Genomic DNA, 13705 nt, shown 5'->3' with positions numbered 1-13705 from the left:
TGACCCCAAAAACAATAGGGATCTTCTACACCTCATGACCAACCTCCCTACCAAGTTTGGTGAACCTAGGTCAAACCATTGTCAAGATATTGAGCGGAAATGTTTTTTACATTGGGGGTCGCAGCGACCTTGACCTTTGACCTAGTGACCCCAAAAACAATAGGGATCTTCTACACCTCATGACCAACCTCCCTACCAAGTTTGGTGATCCTAGGTCATGCGGTTTTCCAGTTATCGATCGGAAACGAAGTGTGACGTACGGACGGACTGACGGACTACCGGACTACCGGACTGACGGACAGGGCAAAAACAATATGTCTCCCCCAGAGAGGGGGAGACATAATTATTTTATCATAGATTTTACTTACGGTAGTAAAAATATTCAATTGCAGAAGACACAGCTAGTTTTTAAGTGTATTTAACAATTATTTAAAGTGACACTCTTATTCAAAATCAATACATACATATGTATAACAAACATCAGTTTTTACTGATAAACCCTTAACTAAATAATGCATTTATGGGTCCTTTTTGATACTGAAAACAAGATTGTAACGGTATATTTAATAGCAGGAAGCGCAAAATAATACATAATTGGTGAATGCTAAAAGATTTACTATGGTCTACTATAGTCGGACTTTCATAAGATAGAAATACCTGCTCTTTTCTTTCTTGGTATTCTTCATAAGAACCATTGTTTTCGACATTTATTGATCATTATTGAAATATTCAAACAATATTTTAAATTGTTGTAAATCTCATTTGGGAGTAAGAGTGCATCTTAAAAATGTAAATATAAGTATTGATCACATTTTTCTTGCACACTTCATGAAATTTGCTCGCATGCCCTAGTGCGTTCATACAGCATAAACAAGAAAAATTAAGCCAGTCTGAAATAGGAACAAGTTAATAATAAACAAGAATAAACTGTTTAATTTATTCCAAAAAAAAGTATACAACTTAAAGTACAACAATCACATTTACATTTTCCTTAATATACCAAAACTTGTACCATGATGAGATTGCCATCATTTGATTTTGAACAAAAACAAATTGTGAACTTTTATGACGTGTGAATTCATGAAAATGGCCTTACAGAAACATAATGAACAACACGAGGCTGAACCAGTACACCACATGCTTTATGCATTCTTACATCATTCAACACAGAAACGCTTCAAATAGGGAAAATATAATTTGTACATTTAAAAGCTAATTTATTCAAATATTAAATGGAAAATTGACATACAATAAGAAACAAATAATATAAAATCAGCACAAAAAATGATTTGGAAAAATAAACTTTCTTCAGTTGGGAAGTAGCCAAATTCCTGCTCCTGCTAAAGATGGTGAAAAATCCCTGGGCCTTAACCATATTTTCTGGTCAGTAAGCATTTAACGGCTCTATTTTTTATACCGGAGATCGTTCAAATGCTTTCCTTATATCTCGGAAACGAGTCTATAAATCAAAGAATGACAGACACATTTTATATCAAAAGTACCAACAAAATATTTCTGTTCTAATGCCAAATTTAGACAGCGGACACTGTAAATACAGTGCAAATTCAAGGGTCGTATCTTGGGAGTGACTGAGGCGAAGTGGCTGGTTATCAAACTTAACCGAGATATTCTGCCCATACACATTTTGACTAAATTAGGTGATGATTGAACAAAGAACTCTTAAATGATTGATCGGAAAAGACCAATTTTAGGCAATGAAGGTGGATAGCTCTTGAGTGACTCAAGCGATATGGCTGGTTAACAAATTTCCCTAAGATATAAATCCAATACGCATTCTAAACAAATATGGAGATGATTGGACAAATAATACTCATGTTACTGAAAGGACAACACCAATTTCAGGGTATTTCTATAATTGAAGTGCAATAACTCTTGAATGACTAGAGCCATATGGCTGGTTATCAAACTTGTCCAAGATCTTATGCTAATACACATTTAAACTAAGTTTGGTGATGATTGGGCAATGGGTTCTAAAGAATTGATTGTACAAAATACTGGATGCCACCCACCCAGCTTTCCCCAATTTGCTGCAGGTAAAACTATTAAACATTCCGTTCAATGAACCAGCGTATAAATATCAACTACATTCAAAATTAACAATAAAGACCATCACAATCATAAGTGATATAATAATACTTTTCAAAACTTAACAGCTGATAATTGTCATTTTTGAAAAAATAGCTGCAGTTTTGTTTGAGTATGAGGGATTCATGCCCAATGCAGGGTAAAGGGGCTGAGACCCCTTTTGAAATTGTTGCCAATGTCACTCGTATTCATTTCTACAAATTTCTGACCAATATGCAATCTTTATATCAAAACAACAGTCTGTAGTCTCAATCCTAACACACAGGCTTTATTTGTGAACTTAAGAACCACTGTTCAAAACAGTTGAATGCAAAACAAGAATTTCTAATGAACAACACATTAAGAAATACCCGTACATACAGGAAAATGGTGGATGTAACAATGCTTTTAAATTACAAAAATGAACACAATAGTCTATAAATGTAAAAATATGACAATATATGTGTGTTTCATAATATCAAATTTCTCAAGAGTCATTTTCTGTATAGAAACTCGCACCTATTTGTGTTGCTGGAACCAACTTGTTATAAATGGGATGGTGATAACAATAATGACGTTGCAAACTGTGATGACCCTTTTGTTCAAGCGGAAAGTTCCATCTTCTTATTTTGTTCACGCAAGGACATATACTTTAAAAATATACACAGAAAAAGACTGATGCTAATGTTTGCTTTTGTTTCGTGTGTCATTTTTTTTCTCCTGATTTGAAAGCATATATGTTACTGGGTATTATCAAAATGAATGTTGTCAAAATTCGACTGGGACTACATCTAAGTAAATTAACACACTTATACACATATTAAAGGGACTAGACACCAGATAGACCTAAATTGGCAAATACAGTATTTCCTAAAAACAAGCCAAAAATTATCAATACAAGCTAGTATGAGGACGACAATACATCAAGAATATTTCGTAACTGTCTCAGCTGAGTTAACCCGTTTAAAATAGTGTATAATGCTTTCCCAGTTTATAATTATTGTGAAAATTTAGCATGTGAAAGTCACATGATAAGTACAGATACATACATCTACACTATTTTTAAATTTAATTGGATTAACGTGGTAGGCTGAAAACCAAAATTTTGAATTGGAAAACTATGCAAAAATTGCGAAAGATACACATGACCTAAGCAATGTCAAACATCAGTAAGTAAGATTCAATGCGTTGTACACAGCAATATCAAGTTTTTGACAATTTTTTTTTTCCTGCAATGGATTCATCTGGTGTCTAGTCCCTTTAAAAGAGTATTCTGTAATTCCTGGTTCACTTACACCGTAACATGATGAAAAAGATATCATGGATCAAAAGACTTTAATGAGGAATTTCCAAATAAGATAAGATAATAATGACCTAGCAGTTGATACATGAAAAATAACCATTATCTCCAAATAAAAAGATATAAAAAAAACACCACATGCATAAGAGCGGTGTCCATCTTGTATTACATTTCAATTACAATGCTGTTTGCTTACATGTCATTATTATCAAACATTCATTACTAATATAAAATCTGTTTCTTTAAGATCAATTGTTGAAAGTAACCCTGGTAAAAGGATTACCCTGCAATGCATAAAAAGGACATACTGACTGAAATAATTTGGCATTAAATACAACACAAAGACTACAGAAATGCACTTATCTACACAATGCATTAAAAAAGTTTATTTCTAATTTCTTTCAAGCTAACTATATATGTTGGTTATCATGAAGTCTATTTGTTCAGCACATTGTTACAATGGTTTGGCTAGTGAATTACACAGTCATTTTTCTACCTTAGTTGATATTTTTAAATCTGTTCATCTTAGTGATTATTTTCAACTTAGTGAGAATTTCGTAATTTTTAACAACGATAATTATTTTAAATACCCGCTACTTTTCATCAGATTTATTCATATGCATATATTGTTTAGACCATTTTCTTGCTTATTTTCATATTTTTGGTGTACAAACATTGTTTCCTTAAAATTCAAATTAGAAAAAAAGCAATTTTTCACCAAGTTGAAAATTGTTACTAAGATGCTTATTGAATATGGGCCCTGATTGGAGATTCAAATGGTTTTCCTATTCAAGGAATCACCATAAAATCTGGTACAATCATCTTTAATATAAAATAATCAAAAATAACTTGAGCATTATTATTCTATCCCATTACAATGGTTTTACACAAAACAAAACAAATAAATCTTGTCTAGATCTTTTATAACTTATAATTATTCTTATCTAAAATGTACATTTTTGTTTCATACTCTTGCAATAGGTTTCTTAATATATAACAATATATCTTGCTAAGAACAAAATTAATTAGAATATCATATGGCGTATTACTCATAGTTCCCACTTAGTTCAAATCAACATAAATAGTTTTATTTTAAATGTTGTTTTGTTCTTTCTGTTTTAAAACAATACAATAAACGTTTTCAGATTAGTAAAGTGGAAAAAGACAAGGTTCACAATGCCTAGTAAAATACACTCATCAATTTGGTTAAGATATGAAGTTTACCAAAGCATATACATGCAGTCTAAACCCGTTGGCTCGATATTGCTCGACACGATTTCCTGGTTGGCTTGAACTTGAAATTTATTATTACTCTATATAAGCATTCCCGCTCATTCGTAAGGCTGAAAATTTTCGACTGGTCCCTGGGATATCGAGCCAATGGGTTTCAACTTTATATTAATATATTAAAATATTGATTGAAACCACAATGACACAGAATAACGTTTTACAATACTTCACGACATGAAACAAAAATGTGACAAAAATCTCTGGATGTGCAAGTTCAAATAGATGTTTGTCTACTGTGCCACTTGAGGCGCGAATCTTGAAATCAAAGCTATCGACTTGAATCCGATGTTCCTTACAAACTGCGGACATCGGGGATTATTGCACAAGTATTCTACTGTCAGGCGGAGTTCATAAAATAGAGTCCTGAAATAGATGAAATATTATAATAACGGGATTATTGATACTTTATTTTGATCTGGGATTCTGCATTTATTTATTATTATTATTATTATTATTATTATTATTATTATTATCATTATTATTATTATTTACCAAAATTATATAGTGCCCTTTTCATATACACATTCAAAGGCACTTTACAACGATATAATCTGATAGCTAACTACAAGCAATGCAATATATAATATATAATAATAACACATGTGAAATATAACAATATCATTCTGTATATTTGCCAACCATTCTATTCCAAACAATTAATGCTTACTTGGTATTAAATGATAAAACTTGTCATACATTTAATATATTGTTTAGATGATAAAGATTAATATGAATAAATAAGTTCATTTTCCATTAATTATAAGATGAAATCATGATATTTCATGAAAAAAAATCTTAAACCATTCATCACTTCCTTAACTTAAACGGAAAATTACATCATAAACTAGTGCTGGGAAGTAAAACCAATGACATAATTTCCAGAATATGTCATTTTGATAAAACTTTTATTTACAAATTTAATATTAATTTATTATTGATTTAGATGAATAATGAGCATGAATAAAAAGAATTATTTTGTGCTTCAGTATAAGATTGCAAAACATTTAACCTTGTGAACACCAACAGTAATATTTAACTTGTGAAATATCATTTCTGATGCTCACTCGGTGAAATATATTACAATCTTACACTGAAATAAACAATTGTCCATAAAGACAAGACGTTTATGTCTGTAAGGCAAACCAGTATAATTATTAGCTATAAATTAGAAAATCTATTAAAGAAATTGCGCACCTGCAGTATGGGTTTCTGCGAGAAGCGTAACGCAATGTGAGAAACCGATAGTAGACAAAGGGATGGAAAATTGTCGCTCGTCCACTGAAACAAAAACCTTGTCAATAATACCAGCATACCAGGTACTAGAATCCAACAGTTTGTTATAAATTTCTTAGTATGTGATGATGAGGAATCAGAACTTGTGAAATACGTCATAATTATGTAACTCAGAACATTTTGAAAGTCATGTACAACAAAATAATGTAATACAAAAATGTCAAATAAAAAATTAATCCTTGAGATAAGGGATTGTTGTCAATGTCAATGTTATGTGAAATACACCTTAACCTGTCATGTGTAACTAAGAACATGATGAAAGTCATGTACAACAAAATAATGTACAACAAAACATTGTAATACAAAAATGTTAAATAAAACAAACACTTTCATAAACCTGTTTCCAAAATAATGTTTTGACAGTGCTCTATAAGGCAGCAGTTCTGTGAAAAGGTTTGTCAAAGTGTTTTTCAAACTCTGGTAAAATAAAGAAGGCAGAGCTCTGTAAGCAGTGTCAACTGTGATATGTTTCTTTTAAAATTGTGAAGAAATAGTAAAGTTATTTTTGTTTAAATCTTCATTCAAAGCAAAATATTGCCTTCAGCATTTATAACAAAATTTATCACATGGTATACACACACTGTGGTGATAGTGGGGGACGGAGCAAAAAACAAGGGGGTTTTCCCCAATGCCGGAGGGATGGGTCATGTACAGGGAACTAAACTAAACAAAAACAAGAAAGAAAACTTACCTAAAAGTCATAAATACAAGAGCAGGCATGAGGAATATTTCCGAGCAGGCAATGAACCGGAGAACATTGGTTTGATGGGCTTGAAGCTTTGCGATCAGGTTACGCATAAACATCATCGAGTTTGGTCCCAGCACCTACATATGATAATAAAAAAATAGATTAATAGGAGAAGCTTCATATGTGTAAATAGTTGTCATATAAGTCATCCAAAATGTGCTAACAGGGGTTCCAGCAGTTGATAATTCTCAATCCTGAAAAAAAACAGGCAGGGTCTGTTTTTTTAGTATGAGCAATTCATGCACAAAGCTTTGTCAGTGCTTTTGACCTCTTATGAAACTGTTTCCAAAAGAATTTACAGCCATTTCAAAGTACTTCTGTCTTGATGCAAATGAGATAGCAAAAACCAATCTTTACAACTGTGAAATAGTCTGAAGTTAAAAGCCCTCCTGTTTGCATGACTCATCCTGGTTTTTAGATCTAACTATTTGCCATGGTTATGAAGGTCATTCGCTGCCCTGAGTCCAACATGGGTTCTTGTATTTCAAGTCATTTTAAAATTTCATTGCGTGTTATTGCAGTATTCTGGGGCTGTATTAAATAACCACCTTAGATTGAGTTAAATTTTAAGAATGTTTTGATTGGACAGTAGAATTAATAGGCCAATAGACCGAATGGAATCACTGAGGCATATCTAAGGATAAGGATAAGAACTATATTGAATACAACCCCTGACCAACTCACAAAATCTGCCATGACTCGATTGAGTAGTTAAAAAATAACTTTCAAACCATGCTTGTGGTCCATCAGTGATCAATAAAGTTGACAAGTTGCTGAATCTTCTTACAGACAAACAAAATATATTCAGATATCTTAAAAAAAACTCCTTTTGAATCTGGACATAGATATGAGATTGATCATAAACATAGGCTCTCATTTCTGCTACACAATACTTACATTGAGGAGATTCTTGGTATAGCTGCATGCATGAAGTAACGCGAAGAGAAAGATGGGCACCAGTACCACTGAATTGTATGTCAAGGGAAATAACACATACATGAAGAAATTGCTAAACATTCCTCAATTATTCAGGGCCCATATTCATATGAGTCTGAGTTTTAGACTCAGAAAATTTATTCATAAATGTTTCAAATATCTTTTATATAAATGATATTGATGATTTAATTTTTATTGATTATATTTAACACCAGAGCTTCCATTAAAGGAAGTTTGAAAGCATATTACTCCCTAGAAATGGGTTAAAACTTCCAAAATTGATTCCTTGGAAGTACAAAAAAAATCAAAAGTAGAAAGCTTGGGAGTTCAAAATATCAAAACCTAGTGTCAATACCGGGTATAACTTTTATGGTCACAATTTCAATCAGTCTTTAAGTAAAATGAATAATTATAATGAAAGTCTTTAAATTTGGCAAGTTCAAGTTGCAAATTACTTCTTTTTTAACAAACTAGTTGAAACATAGTGGAATAAGATATTGTATTTGTGAGACTTAAACTTCCACAATTCAGTGAAAATCTTTCAAAATTGATGGACAGGAAGTTCATACTTCCATTTTCAAATTCTTAATGGAAGCCCTGTAACACATACATTTGGTTTTTTACCATCTTTGCTTCTTTAAAACCTTTTTTACAACAACATTGAAATTTAACATTTCAGAGTTTGAGTCTCAAATTTAGGACATTAATGAAAATGACCCAGATAGCTTCCATCTCAAAATTCAACGCACTGATTGTCTGTATAAGGGATCAAGTTTAGATAAACCGTATTACATTATAATATATGGTAATTATTTTATTTTTTTGTGTGTGGCAGTTAGCAACATATTTACCTAATTATTTAAAAATAGTTTGTTTGACCTAACTCTACCCACATTTTGTAGGATGGTTAGAGTCCAAAAGAATATGGTTAGCAGCCATTTTTTCGAGTCAGTCAGGTAAGGACTATTTACACAAACTATTTATCTTTTTTCCAATGCAGCTTTTCTTTCGTAACATGATCTTCACACTAAGCTTTTCGCACGTGAAACTAAAAATAGGTAATATTAGACATCAATTTTTTTTTTATAGCTAGACATTATCTGCAACCTTACTGTTAACGGTCAAACAATTTTCTATATTCATGAAATTTGGTTGATTTCTTTTGTATGTGTGTTGTATTTGAGCACTTTAAAAGTAAGCTTCCCTGGCTTAAAACACAATAATTATGTTAGTCCCTGGGTGGGATTTGAGCAGATTTGAAATGGAATCAATAATTCGCTGATAGGTGCAAGGATACTGGTGATGGGGTAACTGTTTAGGAAAATGATGCAGTAGAAGAGATAGTGGCAGCTGTCCTCCGCAAACAGCAGACTGAGGAACACTCGACTGAACTGAAAGTTGGGTAGTCGCTGGTGAAGTCGGAGGGCGCTGGTCGCCGCAGCACTCAGTAACGCGCGCTGGAAATGAGTGTATTGGTTCCCACTGAAATACAAGTACGCGTGCATATTAAAATGAGGTGAATATCCAGCTGAGAAACTGTACACAGATGGAGGCAGAAGTCACTGGTAGCAGCTCGGTAACAGTGCTCATTGCAACCTAGAAATTAGTGGTACCCTCTGAAAAACATTAACATTGTAAAAGTAAGATGAAAAACAACTCTCAGCAGGACTTTTTGCAGTTATTAATGAAGACAAAAGATGCTGTGTGGCAGTGGTGGTTTAAAATTGCACAATTTAAATGAGTATATGGGATACTGCCGAAATAATGTACATTTGAAAATTAGTCTCAGATAACTGTCAGTTATTGTCAATGGAGTCAAAAAGTACCTGTTCACTGATAGCTGCAGCTCTCATTAACCCATGCTGGGAAAAAGTTTGTGTGGTTCCAAGGAAATAGAGATTTACATGTCCATTAAAGTGTAAAACAGGTTCACCCTCAATCTTTTTCAGCACCACAAAAAAAGATTTTTGTGTCTTTTTTTAAGTCTTATCTTTTATGATAAAACATCTTATAATGTTCATATATATTCCTTGAATCTACAGTCTAATAATATTCATATTCCTTGAATCTAATAATCTCCATAGAATCTACAATCTTATAATGTTCATATTCCTAATAATGTTCATATTCCTTGAATCTACAATCTAATAATGTGTATAATTCTTGAATCTACAATCTAATAATGTGTATAATCCTTGAACCTATAATCAAATAATTTTCATAAAATCTACAATCTAATAATGTTCATATTCCTAAACTCTACTTGAATCTACAATCTAATAATTACTTGTGTAGAAGTGTAGATTTTCAAAATGTTTAATAGTCTGTTTTCTTTCATGATGCATACCCAAATATCGGGAGAAGAAACATCACTGAACACACGACAGAAAACACCCGCGTCAACCACAGAGTAGCTTCCACTTTGTTACTCAGTAGGAAGGCCTGTAACAAAATAACAAGAGTTGTTTTTTAGAGCTCTCTAAAAGATAATCATACTGTTTAATTACTGTACATAATTATAAAATGTGAATGAGACGTTTGATTTAATTTTACGTTGCACAAACATGCATTTTGATACATTCAAATAATCCTTCAGCAGTAATTTTTATTTTCATATGAGATTCAAATTCATTTCTTGCACAAAGAAATGCTTTATAATGCAAAAAAATGTATCAATTACCATGACAGAAGTATGCTGCTGCTGCTGCTGCTGCTGCTGTTGTTGCTGGGCTGGATCCCCATTTCTTTCTTCTGATCCAGAATCTGCCATTGTTTAACCTTCAAAAAAGGGGAAACATTTACACTAGCAAGCGATTGTAATTTATCTTTTTTGCAACAACAAAATTCTTACCAAACTCCAAAGTGTGTTCTTTTTAGGGAAAGTAATAATTGTCAGTGAATTTGAACTGGTAGCAACGTGTGACAATGTCATACAGTCAGTAAAATTTAGGTAATTCTTAAATAAGCCCGATTTCAATAAGTATGATACCTTTAAGATATTGATATGGCATACAAGCCCGAATACATCAACAATTATTAACACACAGATTTGTCAACATGTATTGTAACCCTTTCCTTGATTAAGGCTTGCGGGCTTGTGCATATTTTGATTACTCTAGACATAGACCCAATTAGGACCGAAAATTGTATAGATTTATCAAATCTAAGGTAAGCCCAATCCACAAGTCCAACTTGTTGTACCCACATACATGCCATATCCCCCGGCGGGGGGGGAATCCCCCGGAATTTCTACCCATCCCCTGGTCCCATATCCCCTGAAAAACTTGCTTAAGGTTGACATTTGAAACTTAGCATCAATAATATTATGAGTGTGAAATTCCATGAAGGACCATGATGACTAAGTCTAAAAATTATTGTAATTTGAGTGTATTTCTGTCTTTATTCTTATATCATAAATGCAGATATTGTGCAAATTTTCGCCGCATAAAAATCCCTTGGTGTAATGTCAAAATCCCCTGGAATTCAGACAAAAATCCCCTGGGAAGCCTCTCAGAAATATGGCATGTTTGTACCCAGCAATGTTTTTATATATATATATGTTCATGCTGAGGGAAAATTTAGCCGAGTACAATGTCCTAACTTGTCATTTAATGTCCATGTTAAGTCAAAACTATTCAACACTCACTTTGACATTGTTTATGGAAAAATACATGTACGATTAAAGCTGCAATGCATCTCAGCACTTACAGATTTTACCCAGTCAGAAAACTACAGTCAATCCAAGTGCACTAAAAAAATTGAATGATGACATTATGTAGTGTGTATGGGTAAGAACCAGCCACCTGGTTAGCTCAGCTGGTTTGAGCTCTATGCTAGTGTTCCAGCAGTAATGGAAAAGGCCTCAAAGGTAAATGGGGTGGGTAAAAACCAGCCGCCCTGTTCACTTACATGGTTAAAGCTCTATGCTAGTGTTGAGATGATAGTGGGTTCAGGGCCCAATTTGGGCACACATTATGTCCTAGGATTTCTTAAATTATTTTGAATCCAGATTGGATGACCATGGCATACCACAGGAATTTAACTCAGTGTTTGGTCAAAAATGATATATTAAGTCATTAAAAACTGACAAAAAACAACAATTTCGGACAAATACCTGGTCACTTACCTGGAAAGCTTTCTCTATCTCTATTGATAGTATAAGTGACCAGGTATTTGTCCGAAATTGTTGTTTTTTTGTCAGTTTTTGGTCATATAATGACTTAATATATCATTTTTGACCAAACACTGAGTCAAATTCCTGTGTGGCATACGCCATCAGCTGTGTGGTGGCCATACGTATTCAGCTGCATGATGTAAAGTATATACTGGGGATGTTTTCTTCAATCTGGTCAGTAAAGTTAGGGCCATATATTGACCATTATCCTAGAAGTCGATAAAATAGTTTTACGGACCATGAATTCGATTAAAACATGGCCACTGTGGGTGGGGGAAAGAACCGGAAAAAATTCTCTGAATAATAAACAGAACAAAATATAAGAAGCTCATTTTTGTAAATCAAAATAAATGAAACATCAGACAATAAACAACAATATATTTAAACTGCTGATACTAACCAAAATGTTGCAAGAACTGATATTTTATTCTCGAACTAATAACGGAGCAGCCAACACTTTTCACAGAATCACGTCCAAACGCCGCCAGCGTTACTTCCCCTATCACAGCCTCTCCAATAAAGCGCCGACCCTACATTTATGTACTTGCCAAATATTTCGATATTATACGAAAATAAGCAGAAAATATTTGACAGTATCAAGGACATAATTATTATATTTTTTTGGCCTTGACACTATGTGCAAGGTATGTATTTAAAGATAAACAATACTGTGCACATGCACATATACAAAGTCTATGTTCAGCAAAATGTTTATTGTTTACAGTAACGATTGTTAGAAGAATTAGCAATACAAATGATACATATTGTTTTATCGTTTTCTTAGTGAATATATTTTCAAATCTTTATATTATCGGAAAAATGAATTAAATTTAACTTGATATTGTCATGGACCCATTCTTTATAGGTCCGTGATAATGTTTACGATCGAGTTAGTTTCTTTGATATATTGTTTATTTCAACTCTCATTTTTTTCGTACAGTTAAATCGTTTCTTGTTTTATCTGAATATGTGTTGTTGTCTTTTAACAAAAGACAGAGGGAAAAAGTAAATATAATTTACTTTACTAAATAATAATATTTAAGAGGGAAATTCGAGGGATCTGCCTTGAAATACACTATGTGCCAAAAAAGGCAGAAGAGGCATTCATATTAAAGTAGATATGCAAAACCATTTTGTGTGAACCGAGGCTCAAAATTGAAGAGGAAAAAGTTCGTGGCGATAGCTAGCTTATATCAGAGCGAAAACAATCACACTATAATAACTTAAGATTTCATAGGCTTGACACACATTTATTCTCGACAAGCATCACAGTACAACTGAATACATTTAGACAATGCAAGCCATATTACCGATTAGATCGGTGCTTGATACCTCGTACAGTATTTTTCAGTGGACTTTATGTAAACACATATCATTATACCTCTTGTAAACATTAGCAACATACATTAAGTATATTAGTTTGAATGTTATTTCAAGATTTGTTTCAAGTATAAAGATTGATTTTTTTAACTCGATTTATTCTTATAAAAAATCTCATGAATAAATGTCTATGTTCATATGTATGTTTGTGTTCAAGTTTAAAGCTATTTTCTTTTAAATCTATTTTTTATCCACGAATACCCTTTATGCATACTGTATATGGCTTTATGTGAATAAACATATCTCATTCCAACATTACTTCTATGAAAATAAAAATTGAAATTTTATGGTTTCTTTTTAATATGAAAAAAAATAAAAATAGATAATTAAAAGATAAGGGCCGAAACGTCTCCGTAATCAGGGGCCGAAATGTCTACAGGATGGGACCGATTTGGTTAGGGGCCGAAAAGGTAACCGTTTCAACTAGAGGGCGATTTAGTAATGGGCCGATTTGTCTAGTAGCCGTCTATTTCACATTACTACACGCACAATGCACGAA

At 32.8% G+C, this 13705-nt stretch overlaps 1 protein-coding gene across 1 annotated transcript; it reads right to left on the bottom strand.

Annotated features, from left to right (window-relative positions):
• Positions 1–923: 923 nt before the first annotated feature.
• Positions 924–12349, bottom strand: LOC128228216 (transmembrane protein 33-like). Its single transcript, XM_052939384.1, has 8 exons — positions 12227–12349; positions 10333–10430; positions 10000–10094; positions 8950–9134; positions 7614–7681; positions 6660–6793; positions 5870–5953; positions 924–5038 (listed from the first exon to the last, which is right to left on the bottom strand). Exons 2-8 carry the CDS (start codon positions 10420–10422, stop codon positions 4906–4908), a joined length of 789 nt encoding a protein of 262 aa, XP_052795344.1. The 5' UTR covers positions 10423–10430; positions 12227–12349; the 3' UTR covers positions 924–4905.
• Between the last annotated feature and the right edge of the window lie 1356 nt (positions 12350–13705).

This window comes from Mya arenaria, chromosome 3, assembly GCF_026914265.1.
Source record: "Mya arenaria isolate MELC-2E11 chromosome 3, ASM2691426v1".
In the NCBI taxonomy this organism is placed as follows: domain Eukaryota; kingdom Metazoa; phylum Mollusca; class Bivalvia; order Myida; family Myidae; genus Mya; species Mya arenaria.
Note: the sequence above shows the minus strand (reverse complement) of the source record. Positions and strands in the feature narration are given on the sequence as shown.

Coding starts and splice junctions, on each gene's coding strand:
- LOC128228216 (XM_052939384.1), bottom strand. CDS start 10,422: ATGGCAGATTCTGGATCAGAAGAAAGAAATGGGGATCCAGCCCAGCAA. Junction 10,095..10,332: donor AGCAGCATACTTCTGTCATG/GTAATTGATACA, acceptor ATTTTGTTACAG/GCCTTCCTACTGAGTAACAA. Junction 5,039..5,869: donor CGCAGAAACCCATACTGCAG/GTGCGCAATTTC, acceptor CATCTATTTCAG/GACTCTATTTTATGAACTCC.